This window comes from Podarcis erhardii (assembly GCF_964252035.2).
Source record: "Podarcis erhardii genome assembly, chromosome: 7".
NCBI classification, from domain to species: domain Eukaryota; kingdom Metazoa; phylum Chordata; class Lepidosauria; order Squamata; family Lacertidae; genus Podarcis; species Podarcis erhardii.
The window spans coordinates 93,432,573-93,455,990 of NC_138511.1; the positions used below are offsets into that span (position 1 = coordinate 93,432,573).

Below are 23,418 nucleotides of genomic sequence, written 5' to 3' on the forward strand. Positions count from 1 at the left end.
AGGAGAGTCAGGGTCCTTCTGAGACTGAGATGGCTTTCTAGAAGCCTTCTTCCCAGAGTGAGCCCGCTCGCGTTTGGAAGCCTGGGTACCCATTTTATGTTTTACGCGTGTCTAGACAGAAAGAGGGAAGAGAAAGGGTGGTAAGGATTGGTATATCTAGGAGATTGATATACTTAATACGGGATTTATAGTAAAGAGGGGTCTTTAGTCGCTTGGCAACTTCCTTAGTGGGTTTTTAAAGAGCTCTAGCTATCCGGTATTCCTTCCTATTTCCTTAGTCAATAACCTGGGGTCCTTTTCCACTCTGCCGATCCCGCCCAATTCCTCATGGGCTATCCCTCCTGGCAACCTCCTACCTATCGTCAATCTCAGGAAAAGGGGCCCTACTGAACGCCCGCGCCGTGCGGTGCCAGATCGGGTGATCCCTGGATAGAGTTTCGAACCGAAAATCCCCCTTGCTTTTGGAAGCGGGCTCACGCACGATACACGTGTTACATGGCACCGACCAGTGCGGCTGGGATTGGATAGAAAGCAAGACCACTTCCTGCCCCCTAGGAAGGACGCTCAGGAAGTTCGGAAAAAGAACTCCAACCCCTTGCTTTCAACTGGGATACCCGTTGCGGAGAGTCGGCTATCTTTCAAGTCGGGTCTCTCCGTCTTACTTTCGGACTCCCAATTGGTGCGGCTGGCTGGAGGGTTTTTAGAGAAAGAGATAGAGCTCAGAACCCCCCCTTCGGGTCGAGCAGCAGTCCACGGTCTCTCTCACCAATTGGACCAAGAGACAGGCGAGAAGGAGCGATAGAGAGGAGGGCAGAGAATTCAGTTGCCAGGAGATTTCCACCCCTTTCCCACCAGTGCACTGGATTTTTCCTTTTCCTTATACTCACATGTCTTCTATGATGATCCCGGGATTGATGAATAAGCCGGCTGGATCCCTCTTTGCTCCCCGGCTGAACTCCTGGGGCTTTCGATTACCGCCCGGAAGATGGCCGGGGGTCCAAAGGATCTTCCCAGGCAAAATGGCCTGGTGCCGGCTGAAGATTTCGGGGCCCCCGGTCAGCAACGCGGGAGAACCGCATGCCCCACGTTGGGGCCAACTGTTATGGCAAAAATCTGGGTGCGAGGCTACTCTGCCACCCAGCTCATCGGACTAAGTCCGTGGGTCCCTGCGGAGGAAAATGAGCTCAGCCGGAGACAGGAGCAAACTGCAGAAGATCCAAGTTTATTGCGCAACAGGTTCAAGGCGAGATTGAACCGTGAGAAAGGGGTGACATGAGTTTTTGAAACTCCCTCCATGTCCCAGAATACAGTGCAAAACACGTCATGAATACATCACAGAAAGGTGGGGTTACACAGATCAGCACTTCAGGAAGGTGGAGGGGTTACACAGATCAGCACTTCAGGAAGGTGGAGGGGTTACACAGATTAACATATGGAGGAGGGAGGGGGGAATATGCAGAGCTGGAGATATGCACAGATAAACACTTCCTGGGGATAAAAAAACAATGGTCTCAAATATGCATAGTCTGCCACCTGACATTGTCTGGAGGAAAGGCTGATCAGAGCAATTTGAAAGGATTAGGGTCTTGACACTTTGCTTGAGGGATTATGCTGGACAGGGGAGATGTGATGGAGTCCTAGAGTAATTGAGCAAACTGGCACGCTGATTTTCTATGAATTTTATAGATTTTAGTCCCTTTTGACAATTGGAAATAAATTGATATATTGTAGCGAAGAAGAAGGTGAAGAAGACATGCCCCCCCCCTTCCGTAACACTACCTAAAGTCCTTTGCTTATTAGGGCTGCCCCACATCGCTTTGCAGAAGTAACTACCATAGTTATCAACATTTTGAAAAGTAGAGGGTCTGTTGCTTGGCTTTTGCAAAATAGGGGGTCCTCAATAATTAGTCTTTGTCCATGGAGTTTTCTTGGCAGGGATACTGGAGTGGCTTGCCAGTTCCTGCTCCAGGTGGATCACGTTTGGTCAAAACTCTCCACTATGACCTGTCCATCTTGGGTGGCCCTGCACGGCATGGCTCATAGCTTCTCTGAGTTATTCAAGCCCCTTCGCCATGGCAAGGCATGGTTGGACAGTGTTCTCAAAGCGACTAGCATGAGTTTGACCAAACTGCGGGAGGCAGTGGAAGACAAGAGTGCCTGGCGTGCTCTGGTCCAGGGGGTCACCAAGAGGCAGACACGACTAAACGACTAAACAATAGTAATTAGTTAATTGGGAATCACTGATTTAGATGCTTCAGGTCACATTTGCTTGTTTACTTTTGTTTAGCAGAATGTGACATGGACATTAATCATGTCAGGAACTCTGCCTGTGTGTTTTTATAAAGCCCTGTGACAAAAGCTCCCCCCCCCCTCCAATGTTTGGCTTTTGAAGGGGGCTCCTTTCCTCTTAGCTGGCTGCTACTTCTTTGCTGCAAACGGTGGAATGGGCTAGAAAGTTTGGGAGGTGGGAGTTCAGTCTGCGGCACCCCTTCTCAGCCGGAAAACCCCATGGCAGATCTTGGCCCCAGCCACATAATTGTAGAGTTGGAAGGGGTCCCCCAAGAGTCATCTAGTCCAGCCCCCCAGACTAAAAAGGAAGTGGGCAGCCGGTATCGCCCGGAGCTCTTTCAAACCCACAAAAAGGTCATAGGCAAACCCTTTGGGGTTGCTTGATCTTCAGTAGGTCCTAAGGAGCTGATGGGAGGTGGAGCACAGCTGCAGGGCCGTCTGGAGGACCTTGGGGGCTCCCTGCTTCATTGTTCTGCAAGGGACAATGACAATAAAGATATCGTATCGAAGAGAAGGTTGGATTTGTTCAAGGACAAGAGGTGTCCTTGGCTTGGCGGCTTGGCGCTGCTCCGCAGTCTGGGTTTCCTTTAGGGTGCCTCGAGGCATGTGCAGAGTTTCTTCCAGGCGTGTTCAGAGTTGCTTTTAGTTGCAGTTTAGAGCTTTTAAGGGATTTCGGGGCACAGTTGGCGCTTCTTTCCATAACTCCTCACTTTGCTTTGCGTTCCAATTCATTCTTGGTTTGGGGGCACTATTTTTATTATTAAACTTAAAAATTGTTTTTTCTTTGTGAACTGAATAGATGTTTATGCCTGAGCCATCAGTTTCTGCTTCTTCAGTTTCTTCTTCTTTAGAGCAACTTCCTCTTCTGGCTTAGGGACAATTTGCTCCTTCTCTGTGAGGATCATCCCAATGTGGCGAGGAGAACTCCCATCGGGGTTAATGTAGGTTGGCCTGCGCATTTTGGGAGCTTTGTTGACCTGAATGTGCTCAGCTACAGGAGAGTCTGCTCCCAGACCCTTGAGTTCAGCATTGCTCTTTTAAGCATGTGCGGGAGGAACTCAGCACTCTCTTTTGGCCCAGGCCCCGGTGTCCAGCCCCACTGCTTGGCCCGGCACACCTGCCCACGCCACCATTGCAACGACGGAAGGGAACACACTGCTTGGTGAGGGTCACATCCTTCAAGTACTTGCATGCCCGGTAGCCTGGGCAGCCTCACGTGTTTGGACCCCCTTGACTTGCATGATTTTGCGGGGTTCTCCGGACCATGTTCAGAGCTTTCCTTTACAGCCACAGCTGCCGCCGGGGAAAAGGCTGGGGGGGGGGGAGGCGCTATTTTTAAATCGGAAATATTTATGTCAGGAGCACTGACAATTTAGTTCATAAAATTTATTCACGGCTTGACTGTAAAACAAGATCCTTCATATGGGTCTACAAAGTGATAATTTTATAGCTTTATCTTTTAAGGAAAAAATGAGGAGGGGAGATTTCGGTTGCCGTTTCAAAAGCCTCTTCCCGCCCCTTCCTCTCCGCGCTCGTCTGAACGCCTCGCATCCGGAGCGACTGCGGAGCAGCTCCTCCGCGCCGCAGCCAATCAGCGCAGGGGGGCGGGGACTCCGGCTTGTTTGTTCCATCCCGCCCCGCCCCCTTCCTTCCCCGCAACGGTGAGTCGTCCCGGCGCCGCCCCCTTGTATGCAGATGAGGCGGCCTGGCGGGCTCCGCCATTGGCCGGCGCCGGCGCCTCCCCCTCCGCCCCCGCAGGGCGAATGTCTCCTTCCCCCCCGGCAGCGGCGGCGGGATTCCAGCCCGGAGCGCGGAGGGGAAGCATGCCGGCGCCTGATTGGCTGCGCGCCGCCTTCCAGACCCCGCTGATTGGCCCCTGAAGAGCCGGGTATGTAAATCGGGGGTCTCCGGGGTCCCTCGCGGGGCCGCCGCGCCGGAGGATCCCGGCTGGATCCTGGGACTGCGCCGCCTCGCCCTGAGTCACTCTCCGCTGCCGCGACGGGGAGGAAGCTGCGCGCGCCCCCGCCCGGACGGACACCCGCGGGGGCTTCCCAAAATGCGGGGGCCGGGGATCCGGGCCGGGCGAGACTTGCCCGATCCCGCCCCAGAGAGTTGGGGGGGGCGATTACTTGGGAGGAGGGATCTCCTTAGCCGATCGATCCCCAAGAGCGGGGGGAAGGGGCTCCGGATCTCGCCCTCCTCCGGGGCAGCTGGATCCCGGAGCCCAGCTGGGCGGAGCGCAGCGTGCAGAGCGGCCGGATCCAGAACGGAAGCCCTGCCGGGTGGGGCCTGGGCGCCGCGACCCCCACCCATCCCGGCCGCGGGAGGAGGAACCCCCGCCAACCCCGCCCCCACCGCAACTGCGGGGAAGGATCCGCCCCTCCTCGCAAGCGGGAGATCCCGCCCGGCTCACAGCTTCCCTCAGAGACCTTTCTTCTTAATGGGCGTCGTATGTAAGCTTTACTCCAGAGTAGCCCCGTTGACGTTAACGGACCTCACTTGGCCGTGTTCATTAAACGTCAGCGGGTCTCCTCTGAGTAGGGCTAGCATCGGATCCACCCCATAAACTGCGAAGGGGGCGGGGCGCGGCGCTTCTTTGGATCAGAGCCTTGGATATTTTCACACCGAAACCAAAAATAGTGTTGCACTGCTGTTCTTTTGGAGGGGGGGGGGGGAGGCAAAATCAGCAACCAGCTTCCAAATAGCCTCACAGCTGGTGTGTGTGTGTGTGTGTTTAATCATTTCATTTCCTAATTTAATCCCCGCTTTTCAGGCCTCTTGAAGCATCTCACACAGACTTTTTATTTTTAAAAATTATAGATTGGTACAGATACGTAAACAATAAATGACGTTTTCCAAAAACCAGCCCTGTCAAAAATGCAGCAATATGGACTACAGCTGGAATATCGGGTATGCAGGACTCTCTCCAGAGTCCTGGGATCCTCTAGATACTTTTCCTACCCATCAGCCCCTCTGTCATGCTGCTGGGCTGGTGGGGCTGATGGGAGTTGTAGTCCAGAGACCAGGAAGGCAGCTGGCTAGCAAAGGCTGATCTAGAGAAAGCTCTCAAAGTGGCCCCTGCGGGTGGGATTTACCGGGGGGGGGGGAGTTAAGAGGCAAGAGGGTGGCGGGGGGCACTGGAGGGGTAACGGACTCTTGCATCGCTGGACCCAATTCAGCAGTTTTGCTGAATCCATTATACCCGCCTTTCTCAAGCTGTTTTTTGGCTACAACTCCCATCATCCCTGACCATGGATCCTGATAGCTAGGAATGATGGGAGTTGTAGTCCAGCAATAGCTGGGGACCCAAACTTGAGAAAGGCTGATGCTAAATAGTTTCAGTTTCTGAATAGACGTGGAATTGATTGTTACTGCTTTGACTTCTATTGTGTTATTTATTATCTTCATTGGTGCAAACCTCTCTTCTGGGTCATGCTTCTGACAGGGTAGGGGGCACTGGGGGTGGGTTTATGAAACCAATGGGGCAGGACCCCTCTCCAAACAAACTTGGGAACCACTGACCTAGAGTCTGGGTGCCTCTCTAGTGAGGCTCCTCCTGCTCCAGTTTTTGCCTGGTGTGTGTGTGGGGGGGGGAGGCTTTGCACCGGAAGGGACAGGGCCTCCCTCCCCAGGTCGGCAGGGTTTCAAGGGGAGGGGCTGCTGCTGCTGCCGCTGCTGCCGCCACCCTGGGGTGACTGTGCCAGCTGCTGCCTTGGGCTGCTTGGGCCTTGCGTATTCCCCTGCAGAGTACCCTGACTGCCTCTTCTCTTCCCTTCCCCAGAAAGATGCTGGCCAAGGGCACAAAGCGGAAGCGGATCGAGGGGGACGAGGGCGCCCCCTCCGCGGCCCCCACCAGCTCCCTCTTCAGCCTCTCGGTCTCCAAGCTGCACCGGAGCCTCCAGCACGTTGAGCCCAACCTGCGGCACCTGGTGCTCGTGGCAAACACCCTGCGGCGCATCCAGGACGCGATGCAGCCGGCCGCGGGGGCCCTCTTCCAGCAGCCGGACCCTCCTGCGGCCCCCGCTGGCAGCTCCGTCTGCAGGGAGAGCTCTGGGGGCGCCCTGCCCTGTGCCCTCCAGGACCCTGGCAGGAGGCTGCCTCCGCCACCGCCTTCTCTCGCCCCCCATGCGGAAGAGCTGCTCCTCTCCAGCATGGACCTCTCGGTCTTCTCCACCATCTTGGAGGACCTCAGCGGCCTGGAAGGGTTTGGGGATGCCGTGCACCCCTCCGCCGCCCAGCCCGAGGGGGCCCCGCTCTGCTCGGAGCCGGAACGGACTTCGCAGCCATGCTCCTCCGCCCCGCTGGACACCCTGGGCCCCAGCACCTACCTGCTGGAGGACGGCCTGGAGGGCATCTTTGAAGACATTGACACCTCCATGTATGACTGTGAGCTCTGGTCGCCCACCAGTCTCCCCAGCTTCAAGGAGGCCTTTCCCAGCTCGGAGGATGAGCGGCCAGGCTTGGCAGACCTCGATTATCTCATGGACATGCTGGTGGAGGCTCAGGAGCTGTGACCTGGGCAGGGGGGGAAGGGGGGGAGTGGACGTTCCTGTAGGAGCCGAGTTTCACCTTGGGGTGGAGGCACCTCTGGTGGGTGGGTCACAAGTGGGCAACGGAGGGAAATGGGGGAGTTGCAGTTAGCATCAGGTTGTATTCAGCTCAAGGGTTTTTCTCCAAGTAGACCGACTGCCGGTTAATTTTAGTAGGTCTCTGCTGACTGCATTGAAATAGCCAGAGCTTTGCGTGAAGATGCAAAATGGCCCCATTTACATCTTCCGAGAAGCTGTTTCCTCAGCTTCCTGTATGAGATAATCCCACAAAGGAAGGGGCTCTGCAGCCCCCTCGACATTCCTGGAAGTCAGAGTCCGACTTTCCGTGAGAATCTGGGCACCTCCGAGAGGCTCAAACAGATTACAGTGGTACCTCGGTTTAAGAACAGTCCTGTTTACGAACGATTCGGTTTACAAACTCCACAAAACTGGAAGTAGTGTCCCGGATTGCGAACTTTACCTTGGTCTAAGAACGGAATCCGAACAGTGGAAGGGCACCGGCGGCAGGAGGCCTCGTTAGGGAAAGCGCGCCTCGATTTAAGAATGGTTTTGGTTTAAGAACGGACTTTCGGAATGGATTAAGTTCGGAAACCGATGTCCCACTGTATCTGATACGACAAGGTTCTGCAACAGCTTTTAAAGGCAGGAATGTCTCTCCTGCTTCCCAGGGGCAGGGGGGGTGGGATTTCCATTTGTGGGGGGCTTTCCCCCCAAAACCCCCCCCCCCAATGGGCCAGATTTTGACTGAGGTGTTGACTGACTTGTTTGCAAAGAAGCAGCACCTGAGTCTCGGTCGTCCTGAAGGGCCTGTTTGCTGAGCTGGCCCCGCCTTCTCCATTTCCTCCTCCACCCTCGGCTGACTCCTCTGGGTGGCAAGGGCAAGGTGCTCCCTTGCGTACGTGTGCACACACAGATGTCTGGTGTATTGAGAGCTGCCCTCAGCGGCAAACGGTTGTGAGTCTGGGAGGGTAATTTATTGTCTGAGTGCCGAGGACTTGAGCTTGGCAATCCCATGTACTGTTTATGTGTCATATCACTTTTTAAATGACCAAATTTATCTTTCTCTGTGTGTGTGCGTTTCACTTGGGGGACCTGAAAAGGTAGAGCCCTAGAAGGAAGGGACCCCTGGGGGTCATCCAGTCTGACCCCCTGCAATCCCTGACCAGTGGTCACCCAGCCTCTGCTTTAAAGACTCCTATGAAGGAAAGGCCAGTGCCTTCTAAGGGAGACCTCCAGAAAGGTCTTCCTAGGGTTCAGCTGGAATCTCCTTTATTGCAATTGGGGCAGCAGAAAACAAGCTGGCTCCGTCTTCCATGGGTCAGCTGGAAGGGGTCCGAGGGTCATCTAGTCCAACCCCCTGCAATGCAGGAATCGCAGCTTGCTGTCTCCTTCATGGCTCAGGGGCAGAGGTGCTATATCTGAGCAGTGAAGATCCCAAGGTGTTGCCTTCATTCGTGGTCTGGCAAGAAAATTGGGAGGGTGTGTGTTCCTTGTTGGATATCCTTTGAGGAGGGGGGATAGAACAGCTGATTGGAAGTTTGCTTCAGAATCACTTGCTCCAGAATTACTTGACTATCATGTGATTCTCGTAAGTTCCCAGAAAGGGATCTTTCAGACTGGATCTATTCCCTAAAGGCCACTGGTTGAAGGGGAGGGTGCAACTAGCAGACGGGAAACCGCAGTGGCAGGATGCAGGTAGGTGGCATATTTCAAACCACATTGACACTGATTTAAATTTAATAATGTCAGAAAATCCCTGCTGGGTCAGACCAAGCTCAGTGCCAACCCCCCCCCCATATGTCTTTTGCACCATTGCCAGCCAGCTGCCGCCAGGAAGCCCCCACTCAACCAAGGCTACAAACACAGCATTTGCCCACAACGTCTGGCACTTGCAGGTATATAACCCCTGTATGTGGAGGCTCTGTTCAGTTGGCAAGGGGGGAGTGAGGCAAAAGTTGGGTAAAGAAAACTTTAGCTCCTTCTCCCATCATACTAAATGTCTTTTTCCAAAAGAGCCCTGAGCGGTTTTGGGGAAGGGGCCCCTCAAAGGCTGGGCACACGCCTGGCCCATTTGTAGGCAACACACACAACACCATTGATTTGTATCTGTGGGCACAACAGAAAGTGCCTTGCAAGCAGGCAGAGACCACGTTGAGCACAGAAGTCCTGGTTCGTTAGACAACCATCGCCATCTGCCCATCAAGGTGAGGGGGAAATGTGTGATTCAGCCCAGAGAAGCCCCCTCCTTGCGCTCTCTGCATCCAGGGAATCTCCTTATGGGGCCAAACGCAAGCCTGCTGGGCGCTCTTCACTTTTGCCTGGGCTGGTGTAATGCAGGCGGCTGGAATTCACAGTCAGCATTTTATGTTTTGTGTATCATTGTGTCTGTTGCATTTCTATCCCACTTTTTTCTCCAAGGGACTTAAGGGGGGACACATGGCTTTCCCCCTCCTCATTTAACCCCCAGAACAGCCCTGGGGGGTAGGTTTGGCTGAGACACAGCACCTGGCCCAAGGTCACCCAGTGAGATTCAAACCCTTGTCTCCCAGGTTCTGCTACTCTGGCACTCTGACCATTACGCCACCCTCTTTCTTTAATCATTCCTATCCTGCATTCAAAATTGCATCCCCCCCCCCCGTGGCTTTCATAAACCACCAGTCTCGCATCCTGTTCTCGGCGGCTCAATACTACTAAGAATCCAGATAGACTGTCTCTGGGCCTGGAGGTTCCATAAGAAAACATCTGAAGGCAGCCCTGTTTAGAGAAGTTTTTAATGTTTGAAGTTTTATTCTGTTTTTATTCTGTTAGGAACTGCCCAAAGTAGCTGGGGAAACCCAGCCAGATGGGTGGGGTATCAGGTCAGTGGTCCACCTAGTCCAGCATCCTGTTTTCACAGTGGCCGACCAGACTCCCATGATGGGAAACCTGGAATCAGGATTCGAACACTAGAGCAGCTTTCCGGACTCTAGCCACTGGGGTTCAGAAGTGCCTCCTCTGACCAAGGAGGCAGCGCATGGCCATGTAACCACTGATAGTGCTCTCCTCCATGAGAGCTCCTCCTTTGATAGCTGGAAATAATACCACAGCAATTAAGAACCATTATCATCAGCCATCAAAAGCCAGGGGATAAGGGAGTTTCTGAAGTCCTCCAATGGGTTTGGTGGGTTCCCCCAGGGAGGGACTCCTGCGGTGTGCAAAGAAAGGGAAAGTCTCTTTCCGCCCCAGACTTTGCTTTCTAACCATGCACTTATCCTCTGCGCCTGGGGGGGGGGGGTCTCCCAATATATGGGGCTTCAGCTGAAGGTGGTCTCACTTTTGCATCCCGCTGGCGCTGGGAGATGGAGACCAGGGAACGAGGAAGCCTCTTTGCCCTTCCAGGGTCAGGTCCCAATTCTGTGGACTGAAAGAGGACGTGGTGGGGGTTGGAGGGGCCCATAACTGCTGTGCTGAGCAAGGGGTTTTAGCACGGAGTCAGGAGAGCCCTGGTGTGTGTGGGGCGGGCAGGGAGTGTCCACTTCTCAAGGGGTAATAATACTAATAATTTATTATTTATACCCCAGCCACTCTGGGCGGCTTCCAACAGAATATTAAATACAATAATTTATCAAATTTTAAAAGCTTCCCTATACAGGGTTGCCTGTTTGGGAAGATGAGGCTCCCCGTCCTTTCGAGAATGTCTGGCAGGTGGAGACTTCAGCACTGAACGGCAAGGAGCCGTACCTGGGGCAGGTGTTTTGAAGTCGGGCTGGGCAGGAAGCGGAGGGAGGAAATGATGCGTCGACTCTGCTGGCCTGACTCATGTCCCTTGGCATCTGCCCCCCCACCCCATGGGTCCTGCCCCATTGCCCTAGATTCCGCCTGCCTTAATCGCCCGCTGGTTTGGGGGCAGGCAGGCAGAGCGTCGGGATGGAGGCGGGACCTAGAAACAAGGAAAAGGAAGGCGCCTTCATACACCTGGCAGAGCGGGCTCAGCGGCTGCCCAGCTTTCCAGACCCCCTTTCCAGTGGCCCTGCTGCTCCATCCCGCCCCCTGCTTGGGGCACCTGAAAGATGAATGTGCTATAGGAGGCGTTCTCAAAGTGAGTGGTAGTGGGTCTTGGGGGGTCTTGGGGGGCGGTGGGATTCCCTGGGGGGATGCTAAGAGGCAAGGGGGGCAGAGGGGGAGCTGGAGGTGTACATTCATTCATCATTCATCATTTTATTTGTACGCCGCCTTTTCAGAGTTAAAAGAATGCTCAAGGCGGCTTACAACCTGCCAATATTTACATAATTACCAACATAACAAAAGTCATAAACAATAAATAAAGCACACCAAAAAGTACACAACTAAATGGAAAACAAATTCCACATAAATTATAAAATCTAAAACTAAGAATACAGCATTCATATCAATCACAATTTAAAATGACATACATAAAAAATAAAAGCAATTTGAAAACAAAAACGGAAACCTCTCTGCCCAGCCTCTCATACTTTGCAAAGATGGCATCACCAGATCAAGACAATTCGTTTGGTGGAATTAATTAAAGTAAATAAGTTTAACTGGATTTTGAATAAATCAGTTTGTTTCTACAGTAGTATTATTCCGATGGTCTTCTTTCGTGGGTCGTGCAAACGCTTTCCTAGGGCAGTGCTATGGACCTGTTAAAAGCTCAGAGCCTCTTCCAGGAGCAAGAGGGGCCCCTGTTTCTTCCACAGCTCCTCGGGAGTAGAGGAATGGAGGAGCAATAACAGAAGGGCCAGCCAGAGAGAGAGGCAGAGACCGGAGGGGTGGGGTGCCAAGCTCCGGAACGGCGTTTGTGGAACAGCCACCAGAGGGCAGTACTGGGTCAGGGCTGAGCCCTCCCGGGCCGCCTGCGCTCGAGCTGGACTAGAAGGAGCAGGGCTTTTTTTTCTAAAAAAAATATATAATGTTTAGGGGTACTCTCATTTTGACTAAAAAAAACCACACCGCCATTTTATAGTTCAAATCGGGAAACATAAATACTTTGGACAAAAATACAAAGATTCACAAAATGTTTAGGGGTCTGCGTCCCCCCCTGGAAAAAAAAGCCCTGAGAAGGAGCATCACTTCCTTCACATCTTCAGGGCCCATAAAAGAAAGTCCTTCTTCATGCGGTGCAGAGTTAAACCCCGGAACTCACTCCACAGGAGTCGGAGGCAGCCCTGCTTCCCAGACCTGAGAGCTGGTCCCGCTGCTGGTTTCCCAGGGAGGCATCTGGCTGGCCACTGTGAGAGCAGGAGGCGGGACTAGCTGGGCCAGCCAGGGGCCGGATCCTGCAGGCTCTTCTTAGCTCTTCAAAGGGCTCTGCAAGTGAACAAGGGGACATGATCCATCTCTCTCCAACACACAGCATAGTGGTGCAGAGGCCAAGTCAGGTTCATAGAGTTGCTGAGCTGGCCCAACTCCTGCAGGGCAGGAATCTGAAGGCAGCCCGTTGAGGGAAATTTGAATGTTTGATGTTCTATTGTGTTTTCAATGATCCGTTGGAAGCTGCCCAGAGTGGCTGGGGAGGCCCAGCCAGATGGATGGGGTATAAATAATAAAATTATTATTATTATTATTATTATTATTATTATTATTATTATTATTATTATCCAACATGGGGCTTGAAGTATATTAATAGTGATAGTGATATTTTAGGGGGCAGACAAGCAGGCAGGGCCCATGACACCATAGGCATCTACACAACACAAAACACTGTTGCTGGATGTAGGTTTGATTTTATTTGTTTTTCATCGTATATTTTGGAAACGTACATCCAGGTTTTTTTCCTTAATTTTTTTGTGGGCCCCCAAGAGAGTGGGGCCCTAAGCTATAGCTTGTTTAGCTTATACATAAATCCAGCACTGCTAATAACCACCCATTGTGGGAGACGGTCATGCTTTTCCTAGATATAGGTAGGTAGCTGTGTCTGGTCTACCGTAGTTAAAACAAAATAAAAAAATTCCTTCCAGTAGCACCTTCGAGACCAACTAAGTTTGTTATTGGTATGAGCTTTTGTGTGCACGCACACTTCTAACAGAAAGAACCAAATGCCTCTTGGGTTTCTGAAACTGTGTAGGACAGTCCATCGCAAGCAGAGTAAATGGATCAAAACTTTCACCCATGTGCTTGGGGGTTGTTGCCAGGATGAGGCAGGCGGGATTTAGGCCTTTTGGGACCAGAAGAGAGAAGGTTGCAAGGCAGTTACTATTTTCTGCTGCGACATGTTGGGAGAGTCAAAGTTACCCCACAAAGCCATGACTGCTGCTGCTTCCCAGCATTGAGAGCGCCTGGGATGCCCTCGCAAATGGAAATACATGAATGCCTGAGGAGGCCTTGACGAATGGCTTTAAAAGAGGATGAAACAAATTCATGGAGGAGGAGGAGGAGGAGGAGGAGGAGGAGAGGGCCATTGAGGGCTTTATGTTGAGTACTGACGCCTCTTTATCTAGGAAAAAAGCACTGGCTCTGTCATGCTTCTGCATCCTAGTGGCTGGAGACTGGGGGAGGCTCGGATCCTGCTTGCCGCATTCCCACAAGAGGCTTCTGGTTGGCCCCTGGGAGAAGAGGAGGCTGGACTGGAAGGGCCTTTGGCCTGATCCAGCAGGAATCCTCTTGCGTTCTCCTGCGGGGCGGGTGGGTGTGGCCCCGGCTCTCCCCGTCACCTCAAGGAAGTCCCCTCTCTGATGAGGACGTCCGTCCGGTGTTTATTCTGGATCCTCCTGGTGCTTGACCTGCTGCCATGAAAGGGGGGCGGGCGGATGCAAGGAGCGCCAGAGTCTTAGTCCAAACAGGGCTCAAATATAGCTCTGGCTCCCTGTGCTATCTTGGGAACAGGCTTACTTTTCACCCTTGGCCCGGAGAGTCCGGGGGCCTCTTCCTGCGCTCTGCTCCCAACTGCGGACACGGACTCAGCCCCCTCCAAGTCCTGGAGCTGTCCAGGGGGTGCCTTGTGCTGGAGAAATCACTGCTGTGGGGAGGCCAGGCCCAGCCCGTGGGGCGCAAGGTGGCCTGCATTCCACAGAACGCCCAACCCCTCCTTCCAGCTTGCATCTTTTTCTGTGGTTGCTGCCAGTTTCCAGAATTCCCTTGCTGACTAGCTGCAATTCCTGCATTGCAAGGAAGGCCTAGATAACCCTTGGGGTCACAGAGATTCTGTGCCTAGCGTACGGTGGCCCCCCCTTTCCAAATAATCCAATCTTGCACTGTGGTTAGTCCATAGTTCTGCCAATGTCCATTTCTGGCAATTGAGATGGGCTGTAAAATGCTACACAAGAACAGAAACAGAGGCTGCTGTATCAGGCCGGAGGCCCCTGGAGTCCACCATCCTCTTCTCACAGCAGCCCTCCAGATGCCCGAGTGGGAAGAAGCCCACAAGCAGAATCCTGCCCCCCTGGGATTGCCAGCAACTGGTAGTGGAGCGTCACTGCAGCCTTCTCCTTCCTCCATGAGTGAATGAATGAAATGTTGCATTTATATCCCACTTTTCCTCCAAGGACAGCATACATTATTTCCCCCTCCCCATTTTATCCTCACAACACCCCTGCAAGGTAGGTCAGGCTAAGAGTGAGCAACTGGCCCAAGGTCACCCAATGAGCTTCATGGCTGAGTGGGGATTTAACGCCGGGTCTCCCAGGACCTCATCTGACATCCTCCTCCTCCTCCTCCTCCTCCTCCTCCTCCTCCTCCTCCTCCTCCCCCTCCTCCTCCTCCTCCTCCTCTTCTTCTTCTTCTCCTCCTTCTTCTTTGGCAATCCCTCATAGCTGAGTAAGATTGTCTTCCATAAACACGGTTTTAACAGTGAGTCCGTAAGTGACTGTGGAGGCCAGTTCTGGATCCACACGTCCTTCCACAGTGGGGACATTGGTTTCCGGGTGGGAGTTGATCCCGGCGAGGGTTTGCCAAGCGTGGCTTCCTCTTAGCACGTTTCTCCCTTGTGTCCTGAGTTCGAGCGTCTCCAGGACACCTTTGGTAAAGGCTGTTCTTCAATTGGAGCACTCGCAGGCCAGTGTTTCCCAGTTGTCAGTGTTTATACTACATTTTTTAAACACCACACTGACTCTCTCCTTTACTGAATACCAAAAGTTCAGTTTCTGATGCATGTTTGTGATCTCTGAATTTTTAAAGTATTAGAAGTTAATTTGCTTTTAGAAAAATTCATGGAGTAATCAGGTCGTGTATCCACAGCAGTGAGCAGAGGAGGAATGACGCTGGGAGGAGCGCAGAGAGAAGAAAGCTCATGGGGCATCTGCAGCAACGCAACCGGGTGCCTTCCTCTGCCCCAGCTGCAACAAAGCATCTCTCCCCTATCGGTCTCTACAGTCACAGCAAGCGCCACAACTCTCCACTGGTTTGACTTCACCCCCAAAGGCACACTCCTCCATTCGGGGTATCTGGTTGGCCACTGTGAGAACATTGGCCTGGTCCACAGAATCATGGAATTGTAGAATTGGAAGGCATCCCGAGGGTCATCTAGTCCAGGCCCCTGCAATGCAGGAATCTCTCTCAGCCAAAGCATCCAAGATCTGCTTCAGAACCTCCAAGGAAGGAGAGCCCACCACCCAGCAGGCTCTCCTGATGTTCTTGTCTCTTTGCAAAGCTCTTTGGGGTTTCTTCTTACAGTCAAGCGATGTCTACATTTCTAAATCAAATAAATAACTTGCCCAAACCTCTGGGGCTGGACTGTTGTTCCACTGGGTGGCCCAGGAGTCTGGGTCTCAGGGAGGTCTAAAACTGCTGGACTTTGCAGGGGACAAAGAGGCCGGCGCTCGGACGGCTTCCTCTGGCTCACTGCCCTCCCATCCGAGCGGCCCATCCAGGGGCAGACGGGACATGGGGGGCCTCCCTTTTGTCTGTGCCGGGTGTCCACTGAGTCCAACAATGCGGGGATGCTTTTCAGAGGCTGCCCAAACTGCTGATGGTGGCCTTGCGCTAATCCTGCTGGCTGGCTCCCTTTGCATGCCTCAGTGTGTGTTGGGGGGCTGGGCTGGGGGGCTGGGCGGCATTTCACTGTGCTTGGCAGCTCTGCACGGCATTGCCCCCCGCCCCAGAGCTGTGGGTGCTTCCCTGTGGGACAAAGCTTGGGGATCTGGAGAGCAGGGCAGAGATGTGCGAGTGCTTTGCCCGGGTGTTTGGGGTCTCCTGGTCCCCAGCAGCCAGTTATGGTAAGGTGGAATTGCGGGGGGGGGGGGAGGTAGCAGACTTGGGAGAAGGGAAAGTGGGGGGCTGCTCCCCTCGAGTTGCCCCTGCCAGCTGCCCCTGAATGCCTCCTTCAGGCTGGGCTCAGAGGCAACAACTGGCCTGAAAGGAAGGCGAGGGGCTCTTTGTGTGTGTTGGGTGGGGTGGATTTTGGTGTCTCCTATATAATAATAATAATAATAATAATAATAATAATAATAATAATTATTATTATAGTTTATTATTTATACTCCAGCCATCTGGCTGGGTTTCCCCAGCCACTCCTATTCAACTTACATGAAGGGACGTGTTTTGACCCACAAAGGAGCTGGGAGTTTTTGGAGCCTGCAAAGTGGCTGTTGTAGGAAATGTATATAGGGTGGGGCTGAAATAATAATAATTTATTTCATTTATTACCAGCCCTTCACCAGTAGCTCTCAGGGTGGGTTACAGCAGTTTAAAATTCAGAATTAAAAGCAGTTAAAACAGGTTATGCTGCATAAACTATTTGCAGCTCAGCTGGTTCTAGTAAGAACTGTAACTTTCAAGACTTTCCATTTTTCCTTCTCCCTCCCTGTCCCTCTTTTCTTATCTGCTATAACAACTCTTCTGTGTCCATCACAGCTTTAACTTCCTTGTCAGGTGGGGGTGGGGGGAGGAAAATCTGCTGGAAACAACCCTCCTTCCTGGTCTCAGGAAAGGGTGATCCCAAGGGCAGGGCGCCTGACTGGCTCCTAGGAGGTCCCGAGTTCAGTTTCCGAAGGGCTGGCTGGAGAGGTCTCCTGGACAGCTGCTGCCAGTCAGTGATGGGTGTTATCTGGCATGGCACAAGGCACCTCCAGTCGCCATGCCAAATGGGGGAGCAACCCCCTGCTGCTCCCAGGGCTTGAGGAGGGGGTTTGGGGCATCCTGAAGGGCGAGGGGATGGGCTCCTGCTGCAGGGCTCGCTCTCCGGCAGAGCCCAGCCCCAAAGGGCTGTTGGAAGGAGACTGGCATCAAGCCCGGTGGCCCCCGCCGTGGCGCGGGCTCTCTGCACATGCTTAGGCACCCCTCGGCCGCACGTGGAGACGGGCAAATGAGAGGGCGAAGCGGGGGAACCTTCCACGCTGAGAAGCAGCCCACTCGGGGGGAGGGGCGCCCCCTCCATATTTCTTCACGGTGGGTGGGGGCAAAGCGCCTTCAAAGAGCAACCGGGACCCGGCCCGTCGTTCTGTTTGTAGCGGCCCCCGTCCCGCCGCTGCCTCTGTGCTGCCTCTGGAGCCTCCGCTCCTGGCTGGCGCGTGGAGAGGGCGCCTCTGAGCGCGTGCAGAGCGCCGCGACAGCCCCTCCGCCTGGCCGCGCTCTCGGGGGCGGCTTCTTGCTGGGCGGCGGCCCCTCCCCGGGCGGGGCCGGGACTGCCTTGACCCTCCTCCCGCCCGGCCGCGGCCCAGCTGGGCGCCCACCGGCTGGAGGGCCGGCCGGAGCCGCCCCCTTCCTGCTGCCCGGCAGCGCCCCGGCCCGCGCCCGCCCAGACCGGCCCAGGCGAGCGCAGCGCCGGAGCGGGAGCCGGAGCGGGAGCCGGAGCGGAGCCGGAGCGGGTAAGCAGCAGCAGCAGCAGCAGCCGCCGCCGCCGCCGCCGCGCCTTCGTTCTCTTGGGGAAGCCTCTCCGCCAAGCGGGCGCCCCGGAGCCCCCGCTTCCTCCAGGTTCAGCCCTGGCGCCGGATTCGAACCGGCAGCCCCAGGAGCCTGGCTGGACGTCCGGGGAGGCCGGGGTGGGGGCTGCGATGGCGGGGCTGCTGTTCCTAACATCTCACCCCTCGGAAGCCACTCTCTTGGTGGGGGTATCCTGGGTGTTGCGCCTGCTCTGCCCCTTTTTAGCCCCCTCTTATTCCGCTCCCGCCTCTCTAAATCATCCCAAGCTGCAGGGACACTTTTCGCCCCCCCCCCGGCCGGGACTTAGTACCCTCTGAGCAGGAGGTCTGTCACCTCTTGGGGGTACTGCTCCGTGTCCTGTCCTGCCCCCCCCCCACACGCTGGTCTTGCACAGGATTGGTTTCAGGCAGTGCCTTTTTGTTTGCCCAGCGATCTGGGGGGGGGGAGGGAGGGTCTTCTCTAAAGCAGCAGTTGCTCTCCTTGGGCAAGAGGGCAGAGCCCCTCAAAGGCCCCCAGCAAGGACCGGTCAGAGATAGGGGCGCTGGCTTGGCCGGCCGGACTAGGAGGTAGTTTGGCTGGCTGGCTAGTACAGCCCAAAGAGGGTCCTTCCGGCAGTGGGGAGCTTGTCCTGTGATGGGGCAGGGAGTTGCTTGGCCTGGTCTGATCCTCCCCATAATTGGGGTGCTCTCTGCTCTCCCCTTGAAAGGATGGAGAGGGGTCTGGGTGTGCTTTCACCTCCATTTGAAGCCTGGCTCTTAGATTCCTACTGAAGCTCATTTAGTGTTGTTTTTTAAATAAAAACTCCTAAAAAGAAATCAGAGCAATTTACAACCATTGTACAAAAAACAATATAAACATGTTATAATCAGAGATCAGCTAGCTATTGTGGAAAACTGTTCCTGTTTGCCTGGTGAGATAGAACTGTTTTCAGTAGCATTACAAAATCCAAACGACGGTGCCCTCTGAATCTCTAGTGGCAGAGTGTTCCACAGGATTGGGATGAAAGGCTCAGTTTCTCATTGTTGTCAAATGCTCCTCACCAACTCAGGGAATAACCAATGGCGCTCCTGCAGATGATCTCAGTGATGGAGCCAGGATTGGTCCCTGAGCAATTTAGGCCTAAATTGTTCAGGGCATCGTGACTTAATAGGAGGAATTTGAACTTGGTTCAGTAGGAGATGGGGAGCCAGTGCAGCTGTTTCAACAATGTCCTTGACCAGAGGCTCCCGTCAGCAATCTGGCTGCACCAGGAGCTTCTGAACCAGTCCCCAGGGAATTGGCAATTCCTTGTAGCTGAGTAAGATTGTCTTCCATAAACACGGTTTTAACAATGAGTCCTTAAGTGACTGTGGAGGCCAGTTCTGGATCCACACGTCCTTCCACAGGGGGACATTGGTTTCTGGGTGAGAGTTGATCACGGTGTGGATTTGCCAAGCGTGCCTTCCTCTTAGCACGTCTCTCCCTTGCTTCCTAAGTTTGAGTGTCTTCAAAGTCCGTGACACCTTTGGTCAAGGCTGTTCTCCAACTGGAGCGCTTGCAGGCCAGTGTTTCCCAATTGTTGGTGTTTATACTACATTTTTAAAGATTCACCTTGAGACAGTCTTTAATAATAATAATAATAATAATAATAATAATAATAATAATAATAAATTATTTATATCCCGCCCTCTCCAGCTGAAGCCGTGCTCAGAGCGGCTAACAACAATAAAAGTAACACAACCTCTTTTGTTGACCGCCAGCATTATGCTTTCCATTTTTAAGTTTGGAATAGAGTAGTTGCTTTGGAAGACGATCATCAGGCATCCGCACAACATGACCAGTCCAACAAAGTTGATGTTGAAGAATCATTGCTTTGACACTGGTGATCTTTGCTTCTTCCAGTATACTGGTATTAGTTCACCTGTCTTCCCAAGTGATGTGTAGAATTTTTTGGAGACCCTGTTGATGGAATCTTTTGAGGAGTTGGAGATGGTGTTTATAAGTGGTCCATGTTTCACAAGCATACAGTAAAATTGGTAGTACAATAGCTTTGTAAACAAGCATTTTGGTTTCCCTGCAAATGTCCTGGTTCTCTATCACTCTGCACTTCAATTGGGAGAAAGCTGCACTCGCAGAGCTCAGGTGATGCTGGATTTCAGAGAGGAGAGTACCCCCACGACACAGGTGCCAGGGGGCCAAGGACCCCTCACTCAGTGCTACTCTCTGGCTACGACCCTGGGGAGACAAACAGAAGTGCTGCCATATGGCCCCTCCAATACCCACCCCACTGAGCTGGTCTCCCTCTCCCTGCCCCTTTCGCAACACAGGTCCTCCATCAGGGTGACCGAAGCTGTTTCAGTACGGACCCATGGTTGTGGGTCCAGATGCCCTGGTCTCAAATGCAAAGAGTTTGTTGGGGTGTGGAGGCTGTGTGAATTTGTGGCTGTTTGAGGTTGCTGCTTCCTGCAGATGTCTAGGTGATTCTTTCCCAGGGAAATTTTGGAAGGGCAGGAGAGCAGGCAGCCCTTGCTCTAGTTTGGGGACTTATCCTGAGCCAGACAGCTGCTCCATGCAACTCAGTATTGGCTACTCTAACTGGCAGCTGTTCCCTGAGATTTCGGGCAGGGGATGTTATCAGCCTTACTTGCACGCTCCACGGCTGAGCTACGACCCTTGCTGGGTGGGTGGTGGGTGGGGTGGACTGGATGACCCTTTGAGTCACTGCCAACACCACCATTCTAAGATTCCCAGCGCATGCCTGTGCACCCTAGGAGACTGGGCTGGGTTTGGGCGGCTGCAGGCTCAGCCCCTCGGGGTTTAGCTAAGCCTTCCTGCTCAGCTTGTGGGGAAGCAGTCTTCCTTCTGGCTTGGCAGGCCTCCTGGGCTAAGGGGGGGGGGAGTGAGTGGGACTGGCTGCCCAGAGATCTCTCCTCCTGCACGTTGCAGTGCCTGTGCCAACCCACAAACGCCAGGATAGTCCCGGGCAGGGCAGGCCCATGTCCCCATATGGAGGCCTTGCAGAAGAGGCCTGCTTGGGGGGGGGGTTGCATGTGGAGCAGGGAGTGCAGCCTCCTTGGGGGTCACAGGAGTGGGGACTTCCCTGGCGGAGTCTGGCTTGGCTCACCTTTTCTTTTTTGCTAAACTTTTAAAAAATTCATTTTATGATGTGGATAAAAACAGAGAGAGCAGATGAAAATTAAAAGATGGAAAGTGAAGCTCTTTCCCACACCACCATTAGAAGGAGCCTTGGTCCATTCAGCCCACTGTTATCTACACTGGCTGGCAGCAACGTGCCAGGGTTTCAAACTCAGGTCTGACCTGGGGGGGGGGGTGGAGCGCCTTCTGCATGGAAAGCAGCCCCCCCCCAAGCTCTGTGACCCTTCCCCAAATCGCTGCTGTTTTCTGCTCTGCTTTGCTTCCTCTGGAGTTCCTTCCTCTGGAGTTCCTCTCTGTCTTTCTCTGTCTGTGCTTTGGGATTTTCTTGGAAACCAGGAGCTGCAGAGCATTCCCCTGCATGCAGCGCGGAAGGAGAGCTCCCCTCCCAGCCCTGGTCTCCTCCTTCCCCGCCCCCCCCCGCCCCCAGCATTAAATTTAGCATCCTGGCAGTGAGTTGATGGGACAACAAAGGAGAAGGGACTCAGTGTCTGTGCCCTTGTCTGACCTCAGCGCAGAGTTAACTGTGGAACTCCCTCCTGCAGGAGGCTGGGTGGCCATCAACCTGGATGGCTTTAAAAAAGGATGGGACAAATTCATGGAGGAGGAGGAGGAGGAGGAAGAGGAGGGGGCTGTTGCCAAGCCAGGAAGGCCATGTTGTCCCTCCACAGTGGGAGACAGCAATGCTTCTGAAGACCATGCGCTGGAAACCACAGAGGGGAGAGTTGTTTTGGGGCTCAGGTCCTGCCTGCTGATTTCCCATGATGGGCAACCGGTCAGGCTCTGTGAGAAGAAGATGCTGGGCTAGATGGCCTCCCTTGGGCCTGATCCAGCAGCCAGGTTTTTCCTCTGTACTTAGGGAGCCTGCAGCTCCAGAAGCAGCCTAGCTAGATTCCTGGGTTCTTGGGGGTATTTGGCTGTTGTGTGAACAAGATGCAGGACTAGATGAGACCCCTTGGGCCTGATCTTTCTTATGTTCTTTGTATGCAAAGCAGAGAGAAAAATGGCAGAAAAGCCTAAGGAATGGCTGGCAGGCGGGACCCCCCCTTCCTCTTTTCCTTGTCCCTGGGCCAGACCAGTCAAGGGAGCCAGCAAGGCCACATGAGGGAGAGACGACTAAGGCCTTCAGGTGACCAAGGCCTCTCCTAAGATGCGACAATTCATAGAATCATGGAAGTGCAGAGTTGGAAGGGACCCCAAGGGTCATTTAGTCCAGCCCCTTGCAATGCAGGAATCTCAGCTCAAGCATCCTTGGCAGATGGCCAGTGAGAGGCCTTTGCTTCTTGTGTGTTGTGGCCAAGGTGAGGGAGGCTTTCTCTTTTAGTCTTTTAGCTCTTCTTGCCAGTAAAGTCTGCCTTCCACGCACATCCCAGGGCAGCGCAGCCCCCCACCTGCTCCCTGTGTGTGGTTGGGGCAGTGTGTAAGTTGGTGGGCAGACAAGGGCCCTATGGAGCTCTGACACCTGGAAGGCAATGGACGGGACAGGAAAGTTTGACCTCACCCACAAAGGTGCACTCCATTATCTCCTGAGACAGACAGATGCCAACCAAACTTCTTCACATAATGCATGGCTGACCTGCGGAACTGCCTGCAGCAAGAGCCACAGGAGGATTTTTTTTTTAAAAAAAGGTGTTAGACAAAGCCACATAGGAGGAGAGGTCCGCCAGTGGCTCGTGGTCATGATGGCCGCGTGGAACCTCCAGTTCCAAAGGCAGCCTACCCTCGAATGCCAGCTGCAGTGAATGGATGGGGCTTTGGCCCTCCTAGCAGGCCAGCTTTTCTGAAAGCATGTCTGGCCTGGGTGGATCCACCTGGCCAGTAGGTTTCCATTTTCTGAGGTCTTTCTGAGGCACAATTCCTCCTAAGCCAGCTTCCTGTTTCTGATGGAAGCAAACTCTCCCTGCCCACGGGACGTTTGGGTTTGAGCAGGATTTCCTGGGGTGTGAGCTGCTGTTTCCCCCTCTCCCCAAATTGCCTTGGAGGGGGGCAGAGGACGGGGAGTGTCCTCCTCTTCCTGCCCTCTGTCCAGACCTGGGTTCAACCTCACTGACCTGCACAGTTGTCTCTCCTCCACACTGGGACAGCGGAGCACAGCTTCTCCTCCAAGTCAAGTCTGCTGCTGCCGCCACGGTGGGGAGGCCTTTGCTAGACTGCCTTTGGGCCTGGAGGCTCCACAAGAGCATAAGAAGTTCCTCCTACATCAGGCCGGGGAGGGGGCATTAATCCAGCATCCTGTTCTCACAGTGGCTCATGAGAGGCCTGTTATGAGGAGATCACAAGCAGGATCCGAGCCCAAGAGCAATTCTCCCTTCCTGTGGTTTCCAGCAGCTCCTCCACTCCACCTGGTGAGCCAGGCTGCCAAAAGTAATGTGAATTTTGGGGTCACCCCTGCTACTGCTTTATTAAGCTACTTTTCTCCTTTTAAACCCCACATTCCTCCAGTGCGCTCAAGGGAGCCTATGAGGTCCTCCCAGCCAACCCCATTCTTATCCTCAAAACAGCCCTTTGAGGTTCCATTTGTAGCCTAAAGCAGCAGGAGGGTTAGAAGGTGGATCTGATAGATCTCTGGGTGGCTTGCAGAAGGAGCTCTGTCTCTTCACTGTGGAACAGCAGCAGCAACAAAATGAGACACACACAGAGAGAGAGATTATAC

The 23,418-nt window shown here is 53.7% G+C and overlaps 2 protein-coding genes, 1 long non-coding RNA gene and 1 pseudogene across 4 annotated transcripts in view; 2 read left to right on the forward strand and 2 right to left on the reverse strand.

Moving 5' to 3' along the window:
- Positions 1–2,982: 2,982 nt before the first annotated feature.
- LOC309347756 (large ribosomal subunit protein uL22 pseudogene) lies at positions 2,983–4,602 on the reverse strand (annotated as a pseudogene). Its single transcript has 2 exons — positions 4,419–4,602; positions 2,983–3,491 (listed from the first exon to the last, which is right to left on the reverse strand). The product of its transcript is annotated as a large ribosomal subunit protein uL22 pseudogene (transcript).
- Positions 4,024–7,896, forward strand: SERTAD1 (SERTA domain containing 1). The gene is made up of 2 exons (XM_081872375.1): positions 4,024–4,177; positions 6,071–7,896. Exon 2 carries the CDS (start codon positions 6,075–6,077, stop codon positions 6,801–6,803), a length of 729 nt encoding a protein of 242 aa, XP_081728501.1. The 5' UTR covers positions 4,024–4,177; positions 6,071–6,074; the 3' UTR covers positions 6,804–7,896.
- Positions 4,953–6,064, reverse strand: LOC309347661. Its single transcript, XR_014159006.1, has 2 exons — positions 5,797–6,064; positions 4,953–5,354 (listed from the first exon to the last, which is right to left on the reverse strand). It is a non-coding gene; the product is annotated as an uncharacterized lncRNA (long non-coding RNA).
- A 9,551-nt stretch (positions 7,897–17,447) lies between the features above and the next one.
- Positions 17,448–23,418, forward strand: part of PRX (periaxin) — a 31,128-nt gene continuing 25,157 nt past the window's right edge. The window contains exon 1 of the mRNA XM_081871866.1: positions 17,448–17,578. The gene's annotated coding sequence lies outside the window, so the exon portion shown is untranslated. The remainder of the gene's footprint in view (positions 17,579–23,418) is intronic.